Genomic DNA, 20,832 nt, shown 5'->3' with positions numbered 1-20,832 from the left:
AATTTATTTATTTTTTGTGATGTTGTTTCGTGCGAATTTTAGCTGCATGGCTGCGGAAGCCACTTGAGGCTTCGGCTTGAATAATGCCTAAAGACAAGGAACCTCCAGGAGGTTTTCTCCAGACGCCCACCACAAAGTTTGAACTTCTGACCCTTCGTGCGCCGAAGGAAAACATAACCTCCATTTGTTCAGGAGGTGAAGAGAGGGCGAGGGTAGAATTCATCTGAGCTCGATGAGTCTACCAAGCATTGAACAACCACTTCACAAAGAGGACGCTGCTGCACGGTTCCTCGTTTAGCAACGTCGCACTTTCAGCAAGGCAGAGAAAAACGCAGCTGATCTTTTGCAGCGTATTGAAACGAGCTCATCTGGAGTGCGAGAAGTGTCTGCATTAAAGGAGATAGGTAATGTTTTACCTATCTCCTGATAAAGTGTTTTCTACTCATTCAGTCGGTTAGTCTTTGAATGTTAGCTTTGAAGGCCGTCTGAGCGAACAGCTAACATCTCTGAACTGCTGCCTGAAATGGTCTTCAGTTGGGAGTCAAACCGCAGAGCTGTCCTAAGTTTGATGAGTTGTAATTTTCGCTCTTCCTTCACTTGAGATGCCCTAAATGCCAACAGAGCCGTAGTTTAGGAAAACAAACAGCACAAGGGAGCAGGAGAAAGTACAGTAAAGAATTATTCCCTTACTTTCGTTGAACTCTTTTCTTAGCTAAACCAATTTCCTTTTGTGAGTCAGTCCATTAGCCCCATACCACTGAAGTTAATGACGCGAGCGCCGGTATCTAACACAGCGGAGCAAGAGACAGCTGGAGAACGGAAAAAACCAAAACGACTAGAAGGAACATGGTGGGGAGGCTAAACAAAAATGTCACCAACTACGACAACAACAAAAAAATCCTGTCAAAACAATGTTGAGATTCTTTCTACTAAAGCGTAATGCGTCTCATTTGACTGTCTGGGGAATGTACCGTCTGGCCTGGGTGTGTTTTCATAATGCCTGTAGGTGTTTTTCTTAGCGGAGTTCTCCGACACACAAAACATTTGGTACCGACGACGAAAATGATCGAGATCAGAAAGCAGATTATTAGCTCGTCTGGTGGAAAAAAACAAAAAAACAACAACAAAAAAACAAGCCGCGGTCTGAAAGCGCCATGATTTCGCTGTTCGTGTAATACAGCCCGGCGGAGTCAGTGATTCTTTCACTAGACGGACGGCGCTTCCGGCACCTTCAGAGGTTATTTTACCGCTCACAGATGAGAAGATAGTCTATGGCAGGGGTCTCAAACTCCAGGCCTTGAGGGCCGCAGTCCTGCAGTTTATAGATGTGCCACAGGTACAAAACACTGGAATGAAATGACTTAATTACCTCCTCCTTGTGTAGATCAGTTCTCCAGAGCCTTAATGACCTAATTATTCTATTCAGGTGGTGCAGCAGAGGCACAACTAAAAGTTGCAGGACTGCGGCCCTCGAGGCCTGGAGTTTGAGACCCCTGGTCTATGGAGAGACAGAGGGAGAGAGACTCTCTCTGCCTCTGAATGGACATGAGGGAGATTGGTAGATGTCTTTCATCTGTCACGCTTCATATGGTGACATTAACTTTTCTGTTTCATTTTTCAAAAAGTGAAAAATCACAGCAGGGCCCCCCCCCCCCGCTGCTCTTTGAAGGAGTGAAGCTCTGAATGGAGGCGCCCACATGAAAGCCTGGCATGCGATCAAACGGTGAATATAATACGCTGGACAGACAGAAAAGTGCATGTTATATCCCAGGTATGGCTGGTTCAGACGCGTGGAGAGGGCTGAAGCCCTCCCCCTTGATTACCCGTAACCTTTGCCCCTCACCCCGTCAAACTAAAAGTAAAAGCTTGACTGTAGGGATTGCGGGGAACGAGGGCGCGTCACGATCATGAACGCAACGGCCTCTGGCAGGAGCGAGGCGGCGACGCGTGACGTTTTCAAGCGCCTTCAATTGATCGGCGGAGCGACGTTTTCAAGCGCCTTCAATTGATCGGCGGAGCGACGTTTTCAAGCGGAGAGACCGCTTGGTGGTTTCAAAAGAACGTTTCCTCCAAGTTCACATGATCAAACTGTTTGTTTTGAGGCTCAAAGTCTCACCTGCTCGACCGCCGTCTACAGGGTCTCCGGTACAAAAAGCCACGTGTCGTTAATATCGGTAACCAGCAGCGCGGGTTCCTTTAGAAAACCGCCGCCTTTCTCTATTCGCCTCGAGTCTTTTCAGGTTGTCTCGTGTCATTTTGTTTTGTTACAGTCACATACGTTTTCATCTCTTGCCACAGTTTTTCAGCAGATACGAGTCTGAACTTAGACTGGGCCAAACACGCGTCAATAGACTCTATGTTTAGGCGTCACTGTCCTGCTAGAAGGTCTGAAGTCATTCGCAGGAGCATTCAACTCTGAGCAGCTTCCCTAACCGTGAAGAAATGTTCCTACCGTCACTGAATACGCAGCAAAGGTACAGGTTGGAAAAATGGAAGAAGGGGATGATGGGAAAGAAAGAGGGAAGAACACATTGAATCAAGGAAGGAGTGAAGAAGTACACTTGGAGGGAAGGAAGGACAAATGGAAGAACAGTAAGTATTTGACAAAGTAAGAAAGGAGGGACGTAATTGGAAAATTGGGAATACAGATATTTTTCTGTACTCTTATAAAATTCCCAACTTTTCCGTATTGTGTGGGACACTTTGGTCTTTTCACATCTTAAATTAGCTGCTAACGTAAGCCCCAGCGTCCAACTAATACAAACTTAGAAAAATCGAGTCTATATTTGTTTCATAGATGAAATCCTTTTTTTCCAAAATATTTTCACAGGTTTTCTGAATGCGACTCCAAATGATTTGTGGAAAACTCGCTTATTTTCGTAAAGCATTTTAAGATTTTTTGAAATGAGACGCAGTTTGGAAAGATGAAATACCTTGGCACAAAGCGACTTTCAATGCTGACATTTGGAAAATCTGTCAGCCAGCCAATGGCGGTGATTGGCTGTACCCCAAAGAGTGACAATAAGGAAGACCGTAATTATTAACTTGTGTTGTGGAGCAAAGAAGGTTTTCCACTGTGCGTACGACTGCATACTGTGGCACATTTTGTGTGTTGACTGTTAAAATGAACAGTGTGGGAGCAGGGCCCCTATCCTCTGGGGTCCACTGTACAATCATTGCATCCAGAGTGCATCTAACAAAACAAGATTATGGTTCATCCTTTTAAGATTTCTTATATTTATTTGCCTATTTTTTTTTTTTTTTTCAATTTACGCTGCCACACATTTTTATTTCACAATTTCTGATGGGACAGTTTTTGCGTTGGACATGTGCGCTGTGTGTTTACGGTAAAATACCTCTGAGGGATGGACATGGCGCCCGGCCGGACTCTAGGCGTCTCCTGAATGGCACAAAGATCAAAGAAACACACCGAGTGTGTTTGAAACTGATAATGTGGCTTTTACGGACGATGCGTTTTGACGGACCTCTCTTCTTGGGCTATATATAGACATATCTCTCTCTCTCTACATATATATATCTATATATGTAGGTAGATAGATGGGCTTCCATTTCATAAGCAGAGCACCGTAAAGAGTCAGGTTAAATGAAAATGCATGACTTATGGTCTCGTGTTAATCATTCAAGCTCTGAGCCAACGACAGCAGGAAGAGGAGGAAGAATGCTGACGAAAATAGCAGCACTGTAGAAAAAAAAGGGAGAAGAGAGAAAGAGAGCTCTCTCCGAAGCCGGTCAGTTTGGTACCACAGAGAGAAGCACAATGGCAGCTGGGAGCGCAGAGTTTACCCCAGCCTCTGTTTTTTGGGATGCTTGCATGATATGCAAAAACTCTCGCTTGCTCAAAACGCGAGAAAAGATTCGTAAACTCATTTTGAAATGCCAGTGCAGATTTTAGAACTTCATATTCCTTCAACTGCAAGCCGCCCACTGAGGGCTGTTCAAGCAAACGAGCGCCTTCGCTACATACGCTGACGAGTGAGCCCGGAAACAGTGGCTGTAATGAGTACACAAACACCCGCTCCAGGGATGAGGGGAGGACACACAATGGGGAAAATCCTCGACCAAAAGCAGCGATCTAAACATAGCTGAGCACATAATAGGTTAGAAAGAGGCAATTTTACTGCCAAACAATGCCGTGATGAGACCCAATCAACTGTTATCCCCAAGAGTGCAGTTCCACATCACGCACACACGTGCAGAAAACAGTCAGTAACTGTAGCTTGACCTCACACACCGTGTTGTCAGTAACTGTATGTCAACTGTGTCCCCGCAAAGCCAGAATCCACACTCTGCAGCTCCCGTTTCACATTCGGTCCACAATAAATAAATGCCACTGCCGCACCGCCGGGATCACACGTCTAGAGCCCAGTTTTTTCTATTTATTTTATTTTTTTAAATCACGCCATTCCAAAATAAAACACAGTGCCACACAGCAACAAAAGAGGGGCCGCTGAACTCTCGGAGCCCGACGGCAACGCAATTCTCTGAATCAAACTCAGCATTTTTTTTTTTCTCCTTTTTTTCCGCGCCGACTAAAGTTAATCTCTGGGGTTGGGAGTGTGCGTGGCTTTATTTACAGCGAGGCTGGGCTGAGGGAGGGCAGAGTTCAATGGGATCCCGCTCATGCTTTAGCAAAAACAAGGATTTTATTGCACGTCCGAGTGAACAGAGCTGCACATTTCCGGATATTTGTCTTAAGATGATGTTTGTCGCCGACAATGTCTGTTAGAGAGTTTTTGGTATTATCATTTTATTTTCTTACTCTAGTTCACATTAAGTCTATAGATCTTTGTGATTTTCTGTTTAAAGTGTTCTCTTCTTTAAATGACCTGGAGGTCACTACTGTCTGTTCAACTTTACGAGAAATAGATAACACTGAGTTTCTCAGACTTTAAACCCTTTTGCAAGAACACCTCCTAATTTAGTAACCACCTGTGAGCAGTCGTATTTTGTTTTCTTGACAGTATTGACCGAGATTTGAACCGGGCTCAGACCTTTGATCAGATATCACATCTGGACCTGGGTTGTTAGATGTTTGGGTTAGAAGCTTTACGACTTCTGTTGTTTTTCCTGACTGCCCCCTTGCCTGTTCTCCTTTGACAATAAAAACAGGAGCCGTTGTAAGGGCAGCCCAGAACGCTCTGTGGATTCTTCGGAGGAAGAGTTCTCAGAGCCTTCCCTTTTGCAAAAGCTCCACGTTAAAATTCATATACGTTGTCTGTGGTTCTTTCTTTTATTTAGGTTCGAAAGGAAAATACCTATCAATGTCGCAATCCTCAACCGCTCTGTTGGGAGGAGGGATAGTTTGTTTCCGGTAGTTGTCTTGCAATTGGAAGGTTGCTGGTTGAGTTGCAGCTTCCACATATCGATGCACAAAGGCACTAAGCAGCCTGCCGGTGTATCAATATGTCTGTAGGGTAAGGCACTTCCAGTGGTCAGTATAACTGCAAAAGCCCAACAAACGTTCAATCCATTGAAGCACTGTTTGGCTGCACCAAAGTTGTACCCAATTGGATTAAAGTCTGAACTTTGACTGGGCCATTTTAACAAATTCGTACGCCTCGATCTGAACCAACTGTTGACGGATTTTATTCCAGAATTGGATGGTCGTGTTTTGGTAAGACTTGCTATGCTCTTTCCAATTTCATTTTTTTTGATGATCATTTAGAATCTCCTTCATTTCTAAAACATCTAATAATTTTTCTGCTGTATTTTCTCTTGGTCATCATGATACTGATCCTCCAACCTCGAAGTATTAAATAGACACAGATGCATTGTATTTTATAATTGGGTAACTTCTGAAGGGAATCTAATCAGAGTTTTGACTTCCGGATGACCCTTGTAGCAGGTCGAGCTAATCAAGCTGGAAATCGTCCGATTCCGAGCGATCGGTGCATTCCTCTACATGAACAGGTCTCCTATCATAAACACAGATTACTCAGCTGCCCTCCTGCTGCACAAACGGTGAGATTGGAGGCACGTTTTCATCATATATTGATCAGTTTATTCATTCAGTCAGAACATGATTTCTTTTTTTCGAGATGTCCCACAGTCTTACACAAAGAAACCGTTGTGAGACATCCAACTGGACCATAAAAAAAACTAAGGAAAAAACAAGAGAAAAAAAAAGAACAGAATGTGAGCATGAAGATGGACACACATTCAAAGACTGCTCGCCGACTACCGAGGCCAATTCGACTTGCCGATCATCCGATTTCCTGATTATATCCCAAAAGGTACCACTTGAATATTTTTTTTTCAATTTTTTTTTTTAATATATATCTCATTGTACCTAGAAAAGGGGGTAGGCATGGGAATTGGGACACACTGAAAAGGTACAAAAATAACAGCATTTTCAAGAGAAAAAGTTCCTTCAAAGACGACGGGTTCTGAAGCCACACGGAGCAGAACCGGCCGTTTGTACAGTAAATGCTTGCATGCACGTTGACACAGGCACTGATCTCGACTTGTCTCGCTTCGCGGGGCCCTACGCTACGAGACAAAAAAAAAAGCATTCTGGGAACTCTGAGCTCTCGTAAAACAAGGCAGTCAACTTTTTTAGAATTTTTTTTTGTTTCTTTTGTGTGTGTGTGTGTGTGTTTTCTGTTCGCACATGACCTCACAGAACAACCACTGAGAAAGAAACACTTCATCGAACTGAAAGGGACAAATTCAGTGAGACGGAGGCTGCCGTTCAGCCTGTTTTTGTCATATGGAAAAAAACAAAAAAAACAAAAAAACAAAAACAGTAACAAATATCTTAACACACAGAAATAGTGGCTTTACTCCATAACCTTCCAACAATACATTACTTGCAATACAGGGTGAACCTACTGTATATTGTAGTACAGAATAGCTCAGCAAACCAGTGCCGATTATCCTGCGTAGTGTAATAAAATCCAGAAAATACCAATCACGAGAAGCACTTATTTCAGCTTCTTTACAAAGAAACAAACCAAAAAAAAAAGCAAAATAAAAGCAATATACAAATAAAAGAAGAGGAAAAAAACAGATAAAAACCAAGGAACAGTAAAACCAAGCACAAGTTGTATGCTTTATATTTAAGGCGAGTTAAAATATTGCAGAGTAATTTGGCCCCTGTGTCTCAAAACAGTCAGAGCTCCCTGACTCTCAATCGCTGCAAGGATCCAGAGAAGGGAAATGAGAACGAAAAAAAGTAAAATAAAAACAAAACCAAAAAATTACAATAATAAAAATGTGATCCTCTTTGGAAAGAAATTAACTTGTTTTGGTTTAGTCTGGTCTCAGGAGTTTGTTAAAGGGACAGCTGAGGACTTTCATTCTTGGATTAAATCTATTTTCCTTCAATTACAAATTAAGAAACGGAAACAAAGCAAGGCGTTTGATGATTGGTAATAAGGTGATAAAGTCCTTGAAGGGGGGATGATTTGAGTGGGCCATCATGAGAATAAAAAATAGCTGTTTTTTCCCCCAACAACTCGATATGAGAGATGACGATGCAGTGTCCCGCCGTAAAAGTCCTCCATCTGCCTGAAAGCAGAGAGGTCAGCAAAATTAAACAAAAAGGGACGGGGCAGGAAGTCAAGTTTCAGAAATACAAAGTGATGCTGACCCTCTAGCGTTTTCTTGTTTGTTTGTTTTTTTTTAAGTCTGAGGACCAAAGGTCTGTTCTGGCAAAGATCCCTCTCCCGCTCCCCGTGTTGTTAAAAAGGCCGGGGGCTAACAAAGTCAGCGTTAGGTTCTGGGATCTCCTGAATCGCAGTCAGAATGTCTTGGCTGTTTCCGCAGGTCTGAACAAAAGAATCAGATCGCCAGAGAGACGGAGGGAGGCATGGCTGTGGTTTGTAATAAAGCGCTCCAGAGTCAGCTGTCCTCCTTTTTGGAAAAGTGACGGCTGTTGTCCTGTTTCCGTTGTTTTTATTTTTTGTTGTTGTTTTTTTTTTGTTTGTTTTTTTTCCTCCCGCCAAGCGTCTCATCACCTCGCCCGCCCCCGGCTCCCTATAGTCTCTCTCGGCGGCTCAGACCCATTCCTGCATGGAGCGTTTGCAGTACAGTATGTGGCGCGGCGTGCCCTTCCTTTTGAACTGCACCACAGTGTAGACCAGCACCAGCAGGCACAGCGCGAGCACGCACGGGATGACGATGGCTATGGCCTTCACCGTGCTGGCCTCGTTGTCCAGCTCGATCACCACGTCCGAGTTGCCGTCGTCGGCCGGCTGGCGCCCGGGGTCCCTGGGCATCCGGTCGCAGCCCATGAAGTCCTTGACGAATGAGCGCGGGTATCCCGGCTCCACCCGCAGCAACTGGTTGTTGAACTTCCAGTACTCCTTTCCTTTATAGAAGTAGGTGAAACCTGACGGGGAAAGAATTAAAAAAAATAAAAAACCATATCTATATACACAAAAAACATGAGTACCAAGTCACCAATAAATCAATCTGATATGCATAACTTGTTGCTTCTTCAAAAACATCTCAACAGACAGACAATATGGCTGACACTACATGCTTGATGTAGGAAAAACTCAAATGGATTCACTAAAAGGTCACAGATTGCATATTTGAAATCGAGTGACTATTCTGATATCAAAAATCGGATTGTTTTCCTGATCTGTGAACATATCATGTTTACATGCCTCCAGGTGGAGGAAGAAAGAAAAAAAAACACTCTTCAGTATGGAGTTTATTACTGTAGGAAGTACACTCAGATTTAGATATGGACATTTATGAACTTTAAGAAAAAAATAAGATGTAGCTAGCAATTTAAAGTGAAACTGTCTTTATATGTGCAGTTAATTAGAGAGTGAAAGAGAGCAAGACTTGAAGCAAGAAGGCGAGAAGTTACTCCGTAACACCCTTTGTGTGTCAACATGCTATATTTCACAAATGTTGGCAGCCTTGTAATGATCTATTATCTGTAATGTAGGATGCTAAACACAATTTAAAATGTCAACGCTCCAGTGTCCTTGGTTTTGTGTTAAATTTGACTGCTCTCTCTCGCAGTGGAGAGATGTCGCCTCTGGTAGCATTATTAACAATAGATGACCGCTCACAGCAGGGAGGATTGAAAAAACAATTCTTCAACAGAAACCAGAATCGGCTAAAATTGCAATAGAAATGCAAGCTTTCCAAAAAACTGATCGGTGGATCTTTAGCCTTACCTCTCTCTCTGTATATATATATTATAACCAAGGTCAACTTGACAAAGCAAACGGCTAAAACAGTTTCCAACACATTGTGCCCTCCTGCTTTGTAAAGCAGTCCTTACTGTCCCTCAGGATTAATTATTTTGGTCATAAATGCTAATACATAGTCAAGCTGAAGCCAGAACCGTCAGGAAGAAACACATAACACAGCATAAAATGTTACTTTTTTACCTTTGGTGATCAAAAAAAAATGCATAATCTACAGTTGAAAATTTCAAGACTTCAACATCACTACTGTTACGTATCAACATTTGATGAAAGGTTCTGGGTTTTGGGCTGACACTGAATTAAGTCTCTAAAATGCTTGTTTGTTGTTTATTAAAGCTGAGTCCAAAAGCATGGCTGAAACTTGAAGTTCTCCCCGTTCTCTCTGGCCTCCTTTACACTTTTTGCTTGGCCATTTATTATTCATGCACACAATTTCTTGGGGAAGATGAGGGGAGAAATGGCCTAAATTTCAGGCAAGGAAGGGCCTGGGCTTATTTAATCGCTTGTTAGATGGAGATGTTCCTGGTGAAGCATGGAGTGAGTCTTTTAAAGATTGATTTCGGAGCGAGACAAAAATGATCAAACGCGCAAAGACGAGAAAGAGCTGGAGATATCATCATTTGATAACATCAAACATGTCTTATTTAACCAGCACAATGCCTGTCTGACATTCAAGGCTAACCACGGTAACGCTGATAAAACTTCCACTGAACTGCTGAAACTTCCTGAGTGGAACTGAAGCTCCAAAGTTTTCACAAATCAACCTCTGACAGTCATTGTCTGGCACACACGGTAGACATAAAGTACATTTTTACCAAACCAAACATCAAGCACAGAACAACAGTAAGCAGCTAGCTTAGTAAATAACTAGCCTAGCAAAAAGAAGAGCGGTTTCAGTTAGCGTTCTCAGCCGTCTCGTTTGGTTCAGCGCTTCTTTGTAATTCCACCAACTCTCATTGTCCTTCCATACTCTGTCTGGGATTTCTCCCATAGAGCTTGATTTTTCCGGTTGAATTTCAAAACAGCTGCTCAGCTAATTGGCCCGAAATTCAACCCAATTTTGAGCCAACTAGCAAACAAAAGGAGGAGTTGTAAACAATAACTTTGATTTTGTAATCTCTCTGTGGCTATAGAGTTGCAATTTGGCAAAGTAAACAAAGACATTCAGTCCATGTTGGCCACACTTTCAAATACAGATGACTCGTTTGGTTCAGCGCTGGTTGTTGGATGGTTGTTTATAACACACCAAGCTTCATACCATCAAACTGGTGGATTACAGTCTGACTTCAAGGCCAAAAGTTAGCAATGCCGAGTCCACGCTTCCAGCGTGTAGTCATTTCTCAATACGCAAGAGTCCAGACCCTCTGTACGAAGCAAAGCACAGAACAAGGGACTGATTTTTACAAGAGTGGGTTCTCAGTATAAAATTGAAGTATTGCCAAAATGACAGATAAGCACTTTGAGTAAATCTTGACTAGCTAGCTAATAGCCGCTAACAATGCTAACGTTTTGCTTCACAGCTTCCTATAACTAAAGGGTTTCATTCTTTCTGATATGTTCAGGAATTTGGTGGCCTCTACCTAAAAATCTAAAAAAAATAAGAGACTGGTAAAATCTGTGCTCAATAATTCTACATTCAACAAAGATTTTTTTGACACAGTTTGAGATCCGGGGAACATTTGTTCCTTCGGTGAAAATCTTACAGCTTAGATGCAAAAAGTTTGAAAACACTTTGAGAATACCATACTTGGCTATCCATTTGTCACTAAAATTATTACAATTAACAACGTAGCTTCCTGGTGGTGCTAAGCTTTCATTTCATTTTTTAAAAATTGGGTCTAAAAATACCTAAACTCAATATCTCTACACTGAACAGAAGGTCTTTAAAATATTTATGAAGCCATTATTTTATTCATGAAATCCCATTAACTGAGAATTTCAGTGTTTTATCATTAGGTCCATCTTTGAGTTAGTCAAACATAAAAACTGCAAGGTATTGACAGATTCCCTGACAGAACTGCCAGTTTTCCATTTGTGAAATTATCTCTGTTTACAAAAAAATGATGATTAAATTTTTTTCTAAAAAAATAAAATAAAATAAAATCACTTTGTTCTAGGACAGTAGCTACCAAGGACTGCACAAGTGCATCTCACATGAATGCTGTTTGGTATTCATGCAAGATGTAATCTGTGGAATATAGCTAGGTTAATAATGACCTCAAGCCCTGAAAGCCTGCTGCCTCACTCATGTTATCAATGGCTCCAGGATAGACATTATGCCTATTTGGGTCAACTGCGTCAACGTGATCCTTGACACACGGTATCCACAATCAGCCAGACGGGCTAATAAACGCACGTCGGCACAAAGGCGAGCAAAAACGCGCGCACGGATATGTCTGCTGGATACAAATCCACCCTTCACACTCCGATAGATACCTGCTACATGACCTCGCTAGGACACACACACGGCCAAAGATCTGGCGGCAGATCCTCGCCGCAGATGGACCGAGGTTTCAACACCACCTGCTCTGCTTTTTCCAACTGTGCCGCTGCCAACGCCACACACCAAACCCACCTGGCATAATATCTACAGCAAAAGATTTCCTCTTTTCCTAAGGTTATTTTACGGGCCTAGAGGTGAGCTCAGTGAGAGTTCAGACATTCCACCTCCACACCGCTGAAGAGGGCCAGGTGGCTCAAACCAGTGCCCAGCGGGGATCTTGTCCTTTCTACTTTCCATAGCTCTACTCCAACTGGGTCTCGCTGCAGTATGGGCCGATTATGAAACGATTTCCCTTTGACGCCATCAACAAACAAAGGCAGGCTTTTTGTGCGATAAAGTTATGTTAAACTGTTTGCCATGTGCAAACACTGTCTCGCTCTACTGATGTTACATGGAAGTGTGCCACCAGCTAAAAATCAGCGGGTAACTGGGGCAAATTTCAATCAATCCTAGCCTGGTTTAGCTCCCATGCAGCATGTGCCGGCGATCAGCCAGAATCGATGCCGCCTGGCACATGACTGGTATTGTTATTGCTACCGAACCGTATTAGGCATGACAGAGATCGTACCATGGGCTTTGTCGACGAAGGCCCCCTGTGGTGAAGCGGGGACCCCCTTCCACACTGAGATGGGCTTTGGATAGCCAGGGTCCATGGTTCTCTTCTCCTCGTTGTAGCGCCAGTACCTAAACAGAAACAAATGATGAGCCACAGGAGGACAAAGCACAAGCTGGCAAATATACAGTTTAAACTGACAACAGATGGTGGAATATTGTCCCAACACATGTTGGGTTAAGGAGTTATTCCACCCGAATGCATTTCAAAGCCAGTTTTGAATATTCTCCGTCTTTACAAACACATCTATTCTTGATCTTTTTTTTTCTGCTTTCTCCATCGTTCCTCACCTGTCTCCTTTGAAGAAATAGGTCTTGGCCACGTCCTCCCACCACACGGCCGCCTCGATGCTCTGGGACGGCATGCCGTGGCTAAACTGGGTGATGTCCCTTGGGTAGTCAGGCTCCAACTTCGTGTCCTTGTATACCCAGAATTGCTTTCCTGCGTATCAGGAACAAACAGAAGGAATGAATAATTAAAAAGAGGCGGACGGGCAGCAGCAAAACATTAGCCAAAAGCTAATAGCAAACGTTAGGGAATAATCTGCTGCTTTGAGTTACTCTTTTGGATCTGGACTTTTACCCGATCTATAACAGGTGCTACTCTGGATTATACACAAAAGAATGTGAATAATGAGTAAAATTGCTTTGCTTTCACTATCCTATGAAGTACGCTGTCATCCCTGTTGGTCGAACGCCTTTTTCCACCACACTTTGCCCTTCTTCCTGTTAAGTAATTGGGTTAAGCAGCACATTTTTGACACAGTGTGACCCCAGGAAATGCATTTCTGTATCACTGGAGGAGTTGAAGGCCGGGCCGGGAAGAGGCTCTAGTGGGGGGAGGTGGACGTTCCCAGAGAAAAAGAAAAGCACATTCCTGTCAACACTGGGAGTAAAAATGTGATAATATCGAAAACCTTTACACTTCTATTGGTCTTTCTCCTCACAGTTTTGTTTCATCTCAGGTCAAGAGAAGTCCAAATGGAATGTTTTTGTATTTTTTCCCCCCTCCACGTTTTATCACTTCACCCTGCTTCTTGAGGAGTAATTAGGTTGAAGCGCACACGTTCCGACAGCTCAGCGGTTGTTTGTGGTTTTTACAGTTTGATTAATATTTCAAGGCATAACACGTCTAAGCCAAAGAAAACAGAAATGTGTGTTCAGAAGAAAAATAGGAGTGTGAAAACTGAGGTTATTGCACCTTTATCCCTTGCTAGTTTCTAAATAAACACCAGTAACTGAGTGAGATTAGTGGACATCCTAAACTCTTGCAAGCTCAGCATTAAAATGGCCTGAGCACCTTTACTTAGACATGCAGAAAGTCAGGCAAAATCCTGCTATTCAGAACTTTTCACTGTTATAAAGACTACAAAAATGTGGATTAATCCTGGAAAAACTGAATTGGCACTTAGAGGGTTTAAATGGAAGGAGATGTAGGACAGGGTGTTGCTTGAATATTAACGGGGAAGAATAGACTCCTATTGGAAAGGAAATTCCTGTCATTTCATGTTTTTCTCATACAGTTTGACGCTTATTGTGGGTCACGCTTCCCCTGACACTAACACACCACACCCTGAGATTAATGGAGTCTCCCCCCTCTACCTCCCAAAAGCAATGAGTTCAAGCTGATTCAAGCACCCCTGAAAACATGCCAGATTCTTTTTCTCTCTCTCTCAATAAATTCAACGTGAAATATGAGTTTCCTCTTTAGTTTTGGTAATTTTTTAAAAATGGGAGCTGACTTGAATCAGCCACAGTACAGTCGAGATTCGTCTTCGAAGTTGTGAGGGTTGCTTTGATGTTTGTGTTGACTCAGGCCAGTGACTAATTTCCCCTGCTCGACCTTAGCTTTGAATGGAGAGTGTAATGCGTAATGAAGATGTCTTACAAAGTCATTAACACTCCTTGAATCGTCCCATGTTACAACCACAAAGTTCTTTCGTGTTTTATTGGGTTTATTATAAGAAAACATAATAAAACATTTATTCACCAATCACCTCTGGGCAGACAGGAAGTTGGAGAAGTTTAAGGATGCTTTCTGGGGAAAATCTCAATGTACTATTTAATTGAGGCAAAAATAGAAAGAGTATGGCAAACCTACCGAAATATTGATGTCAAGTCAAATATGGGGAAGGAAAAAATGTATCACAATATCAAAACTGTGTTCAATATTTACATAGGATGGACTTTTATTTTCTAGTCTTAGAAATGTTTTTGGCTAAAGTTTAATTCCCGAAGCTGACGTACATTTTTGTTCTACTGTAAGAAAAGAAGCTCCTTCTTATCATGTTTTCATTGCCAACACAACCACTATGCGACACAGTGCTGAATAACAGCAGCTAAGACGTATCAGAAAACACTTCTTATCCCAAAGGCAAAGAACTGTCGTTTGTACGGGGCTGCAAGTAAGCGGGACGAGTACTCTGAATGTTTCTGCTATCTAAAGTTTAGCAGTTTCCAATCTTAGTCTTTACAAGAAATAAAGTAGAGGAAGTAGTAAAAAAACAACCGAGGAAGCACTAGTTCTGATTTTGTGCTTTCAGGATTATTACTAGCGATTATTAGCCAGCTAAAGCTTGGTCATGATCACAACATGTGCCTCTGTCCTTAGTAACATGAACAAATGCTAAGTTCTTTGCGACTAATATGTGCCACAGTGTTTATTTTATTTCATACAAACTATTTCACAGTGGTATATGGCCTGGTAGACATGAAGGGGAGTAAATAAGTCCAATGGTGTTCTCTCTCTCCCCTTTGGGGGATTTATAACGTAATGTGTGTGCTGTATAGCAGTTTTTGGAAGTCACAGATGCAACATTTCTTTTCAGCAGGTTAGAAATAAATTATATAAAACAACTTCATCTCATCAATTGTAGAAGTTGGAATGAAAAGTCCAACTTTGGGTGTTAAAGTTTGGTAACAAGAGGGATTAGACAATGTTTCCTCAGCCCTCAGTCACACTGTTTCTTATTTTGCAATCAATTTAGGAATATCTAAATCTGCCTGCATAGTTGTAAGGTAGTATATTTGGGTTATTGTTATAGCACTTGTCATGATTCTTCAGCAGTGTCACATAAATGTACTACATAGCTCAGGATTTTTATGCTTATTCTGCAGCGTCTTTCAATGTGTCCAGAAAATCCATGGCAACCTGAATTAGACAATGACCAAGACGTACCTGCTACAAAAGCAAGATGCATATGTATGCAAAGGCACACTTATGCAAGGCCTGTTTCTACTGTATTACATCAAGTACAACAGAAAAGAAAAATAGAAACAGGGAAGCAATGACTAAACAAATGGCAGAGCATTTCCCTGTAGCAAAGAGCAACACATGCTGTTTCTAGGTTTAGACCAGTGGTGTTAACTGGGATGCTTTTAATGCACAAAGACATCCAGGACCTCAGTGAAACCCAGACTTCAATGACCCCATTAATGTCTGGGTTTTTGGGGAGAATTTATGAGACTTAAGAGCTGCATTTGACCTTTTTCTTTCTGAATTCTCCAAAATGTGGACAGAATAAGATTGTGTGTTGCATGACTTCGAATGAGAAATGGCATACTGTTAATTTGTATTTACTAAATCCATCCAGTCAGGCAGTGCGCAGAGTGAAGGAAAAGGCAGTGAAGTCCACGTTGCAGGGATTGTAGCACACGCGTGAGCCGTAGTCTTGCATTTCCAGGAATTGTTTGGGATTGAAAATAGAAATTCCGCCGAGAGAGGATTTGTAGTTTTCATCCCAGCAAACTTTAATGGCTTGTCTGCATCTCCTTGCATCACACCACCACCCTTCTTTTTTTCTTTCTTTTTATCCTTCGTATCTTCTTCTGTGAAGTGTGTGCAAATACACAGACTGCCAAGTTTGTTTGACGTATCTTTCAAGTGTCGTCTAGGCTCTTGACATAATTGGCTTCAAAGCTCTTTTACTGCTTGGTCTACATTTAAATATGTTAAAAAAAAATCACACAAGCACAAAAAAACCCCACTCAAATCATACATCATTAAAACGTAGCTTGCAGTAAAGATTCTTGGAATCAACAGCGATTTCCTAAAGCAATCCAAACGGGGGGATTTTTAGCTACGGTTGATGATTTTTACTAAATATACAGTTTATTTCCACAAGCAACACCAGAGCATATGCATTATTTACAATCAGATGTGTAGGGTTATGTTGGAATATTCCAACTAAGCTAAACGATCTTTTAATCTTCCCCAGATTTACAATAAAATCTTGTAGCGATTTGAGAGAGCGGATAAAAACGTCTTTCTTCTTGCAAATGTAAGCGCTCATAGAAAATTCTTGCAGAATATCGGAAGAAAGGGGTGTACGAGCTTAGAGCAAAAGAAAATGAACACAACACTCCCATGTAAACAGATCTTGAGGTAAAGCTCGCTGTTGCTAAACGACACACAAGAGAGATCTCATAAACCAGGATTACACAGACACAATATTTGCGTCGACATTTAGGATCAAAGCTTTCTGAGAAAGGCTCCCCACGGGAGAGGAGCAGTGAGGAGCTACATGATGAAGGCAGAGATGAGTGGTGCTGGAGAGTGAACGATGCCTCACCTTTGAAAAAGACGAACTTGCCCTCGCTGTTCTCGTAGACGGCGTCTATCTTTGATGGCAGCCCCTTCCAGAACACGCTGATGAGCATGGGGAATCCTGGCAATACAGAGTTGTCTCTCATCCGCCAAACCCAGTGGTCCTGAGATGGAAGAAGAAGATGTCGTTAGAGTATTAGAGTGATATTTTTAGGAATACTGTCTTTATATTCAAAGGTAGGAAAGGTAACAATTGCATGACTAAGGTTCTTTGTTTTTCTGCGCGTTTAGCAAAAGGCAATACATCATATCTTTAAGACTTTAAGACTCCCTAAGCTGGTAGTTTTGTGGATATTTTTGGCTCATTTTTCTACATGAGACACTTATCTAGGCGTGGATTCACACAAGCTCTTTTTAGTCCACTTGGGGGAAGTGGGAATGCACAAACAAAATCTGATGCAAACTCTGGTCTTACTAAAAACTTAGGTGTTGGTTGGATTAAAGCGAGTTCTGGTGTGGTTCCAACCAAAAGCAGGAAGCAAAGTATAGCATAGGGCATTCTGGGTAAATACAACCAAAACAAACACGAGAGTCTAGAACTAACGAGAAAAATCACTCATGGTGTTTTGCCAAAGACAAAAGAGAAATCCTACAGCCGCTAATGTCAGACACAACTCCATCTTTGTTTACATTTTGTGAAAAACAATGTTGCACTCATGTCTTCTTCTGAGGTTTACATGCTGTTTCCTTCAGTGGTTCTTGGTGTAGCACCACCACTGGCGAGGAGGTGAACAGGTTTTCTTAAAGGGTTGGCTCCATTTCACACATTGTGGTGTGAACATGAACCGCACTAGCTGAAGAATCAATCAGATCCAGTTTTAACATACATTTTTAGCATGCGTTTGCATCATTCAATACTTGAACTACAGATATACAGCTGCGGTTCAGATTCTTTAAGAAAAATTGCTTTCACCAATAAGAGGCAAGTTAGCAGGCTGCTAACTTTAGCATCTTTAGTGGTAACGGTTAGCCAGTCACAGTTTTACAGTCATACTATTAAATGGTTACTGTTTCTTTTTTCTGCTGGCTATGCTGAGAATAAAGGCCTCTTCTTAGGCCTTTCACAACCACTTCTTGGTCAGTCAACCTGCTAATTTTACATGCCTGCTTCATCAAACAACTCCTTTATTTCAAAATAGGAGCTTCAAACACAGACACGATATGTTAATTTTAAAGCACCTGCCTCCACATTTGTGGTCAATATTTACAGCTAACACAGCAACTATACCTACTTTACTTTGAAAATAAAATAGCGATTTTAATGCTTGCACCACAATAAACTATAAAAATATTCACTGCCTCTCAGCTGCGACCAGGTTTTACTTTCTTATACTTGAACTGTCACTAAAAACTCATGCATGTGAAGTTGGCATGCTGAATTTCATCTGAGAAATATAGAAAAATCAATTATTAATCCAGTTTCTGTTACAGATTCTTGATTTCACTGTCCACACTACTGTGATGCAAGAATAACTCAAAAAACAGGAGCTTTGTAACCTATTTGGCGCTGAATCCTTTGCTTTGCACTGCTTAAACAACAGAACCTGCTGTCACTGATCAACTCTGGCTTGCCTGCTTTGACAGCTGTTATGCCTCAAAAGACACACTTCCTCAGGTTTCCTGGGAATGCCTCCTTTACACACGCAGACGTTGAAGAACACACTGGGAAAACCATCATGTATCTGGGGGCGAAACGATAGCCGGGGCCTTTATGAGGGTCTGATTTCCTCTGGGGGCGGCAGGGGGACATGAGTAGCCAAGTGGAAGGTGTGTCCTTTTGATGTTGGGCGAAACTTGATGACAGAGGGCGCCGGGGGAGACCCAGCTGCGAAAGCTATTAGAGCCCGGCGAGATGTCCCACCCCTTTGGCGATGAACGGCCAATTGAACGTGCTCCGCGCTCGGCCCCAGCAGCCTGACCTCGTACATGCCGAGAGACGCAGCGAGGGAGAGGAGACGACTCATCCTCGCAGCCTGCCTCTTTCACAGTCAAAGCTGAACTGACTATTCATGAAACGCGCCTTGCCCCGCTCTCTTTCTCTCATCGTCTAATCCAATTGTTTCACTGGGACTGCACTCTCCCTAGACTCTGTCTCCTTTTTCCTTTTCATTTCCCCTTTGTCTCTCGATTCCGCCTATCTCCCCCTTGCTATGCCTGCTGCCTCCATAGATTTTTAACAGTGCAGCATTTTTCCTCTGTGCGAGGTTTGCCCGGTAATTGAAAACAGTTCAAACTGAGAAATCTAACCCCTTTGAATGCTTCTGACTGTAGAAAGGGCACACTCCCTCTCTGAAAATAAAGCTCGAGCAAGCAGACATCCCTTGCAGAAAGGTTTCTGCAGGCGCTTTGCGATTATTTGAAAAATAATCAGGAAATTTCAGCTTTAGGTTCGTCTATGTTTTGTGAAAGTGCTTTCACCTGGGCTAGATTACCACATGTTCTCTATCAGGCTTTGAATTCTGCACTGATCAGTGAGATAAATTAACTATATCCGCCAACAAGGAAAAAAATCTACACAAACTGCAAAAAGCGTTATCAGACTGCAGATGACTTCAGCGCTTTGTAAAGCCAAAATCAATACAGCACAGCGCATTATTGCACAAAATGAGGTGCAGCGCATTTCTGATTACCAGAGCTGTGCTTAGAAGCCGTAACAGTGACATAAAGCCCCGTTACGACCACCATTGAAATCGATCCCAGCGTGCGTCCTCGCCTGGCATGAATGTGTCTGAGGAAAGAAGTGAAAACGTCATTCACCGTTGTGTCAGAACTATAACGGTTTAATGCTGCTTTGTCCTTCAGCACAACATAAATGCTTAAAAAAACAATTCAAACAGATGAAGATAAAATTTTAAACCAAGGATAATATATCTACCACCTTTTTTGACCCAAATCAACTGAAGATGTACTGAAATGTCAAATGGTAACTGCACTGGCTGTGACTGATGCTACCAGCTGGAGGATGAGAGAGAGCAAATGTTTTAGCTGATAACGGGAAGGTTGTAACAACTACAGCAAATTCATAGCCTGGTAAAACTACACTTTGTTTTTTTTTACAAGGCTATTGAGAGTGTGTTGAAGTTTTAAATTTTACCCAATCGCTAATGTTCGTCTGTGAAGTACAGAATTGAATTCAATGAGAAGGTGTGTCCAAACTTTTGGTCTGAACTGAGTACAGACCAAAAGTTTGGACACACAGTTGTGTCCAAACTTTTGGTCTGTACTGTATGTAATGGTCCCGTTCGATGCTATGAACACTGTGACCATCTGTACTGCGAAGAGAGAATTGCCGAGCCAATTGAGATGGCTGTTGATGTTAATTCAATGCTTGGAAGCGTGGCAGACGTGGACTGAATAACGTTGTTCACTTCCTGCGAGGTCATTGCTAAAAGTACAGGCAGACAACAATTCAAGAACAGCACAGAAAATCAACATTGTCGTTTACAACTTGTTCTGTTCACTGATTGGCTGGGTAAAATGGAGCTACTTAGCTCAATGGGAGAACTCCCAGACAGGAAGGCAATGACCAGTTTTGCTCTGTTTTATCTTTTTGAGCTTTCATCTTATGTAACATACAATTGGCAGACTTTTGAAAATTTCAGAGATAAGGATCTACATTTTCTGATGCTCTTTCTGTAGTAATAAGTCTGCTTAAGGCCTGGCTTGTTAATATTAGATGATAAACCATGGAAGGATAGAAAATTATATTTTCAATAAAGTACAAATAATAACGCAAATGAGTAACTCACCTACTGGCCATGAATTCCTATGAAGCTTTCAGCAATGAAAGCTTCGTTACATCTAATGTCCTTTCTATTTAGACTCTAACCAAACCTGTAAAAGTATCTGGGTCTAAGTTGTCACACCTTAATCAGAAACAGCTACACTTTTAGATTGTTGATAATGAAGCTGGGGCATAC

At 42.0% G+C, this 20,832-nt stretch overlaps 1 protein-coding gene across 2 annotated transcripts in view; it reads right to left on the bottom strand.

The window, feature by feature from the left end:
- Nucleotides 1–6,005: 6,005 nt before the first annotated feature.
- The window catches only part of mmp16a (matrix metallopeptidase 16a (membrane-inserted)), an 82,556-nt gene continuing 67,729 nt past the window's right edge, over nucleotides 6,006–20,832 (bottom strand). The window contains exons 8-11 of one of the 2 annotated variants that reach the window (XM_028005060.1): nucleotides 16,878–17,016; nucleotides 12,598–12,748; nucleotides 12,263–12,378; nucleotides 6,006–8,353 (exon numbers count right to left, since the gene is read on the bottom strand). In XM_028005060.1, the coding sequence (XP_027860861.1) occupies nucleotides 8,019–8,353; nucleotides 12,263–12,378; nucleotides 12,598–12,748; nucleotides 16,878–17,016 (741 nt within the window). In that variant the 3' untranslated portion in view covers nucleotides 6,006–8,018. The remainder of the gene's footprint in view (nucleotides 8,354–12,262; nucleotides 12,379–12,597; nucleotides 12,749–16,877; nucleotides 17,017–20,832) is intronic. The other variant, XM_028005061.1, reaches the window with a different exon arrangement.

Source organism: Xiphophorus couchianus, chromosome 21 (assembly GCF_001444195.1).
Source record: "Xiphophorus couchianus chromosome 21, X_couchianus-1.0, whole genome shotgun sequence".
Taxonomy (NCBI): Eukaryota; Metazoa; Chordata; class Actinopteri; order Cyprinodontiformes; family Poeciliidae; genus Xiphophorus; species Xiphophorus couchianus.
This window is presented reverse-complemented; position numbering and strand designations above follow the sequence as displayed.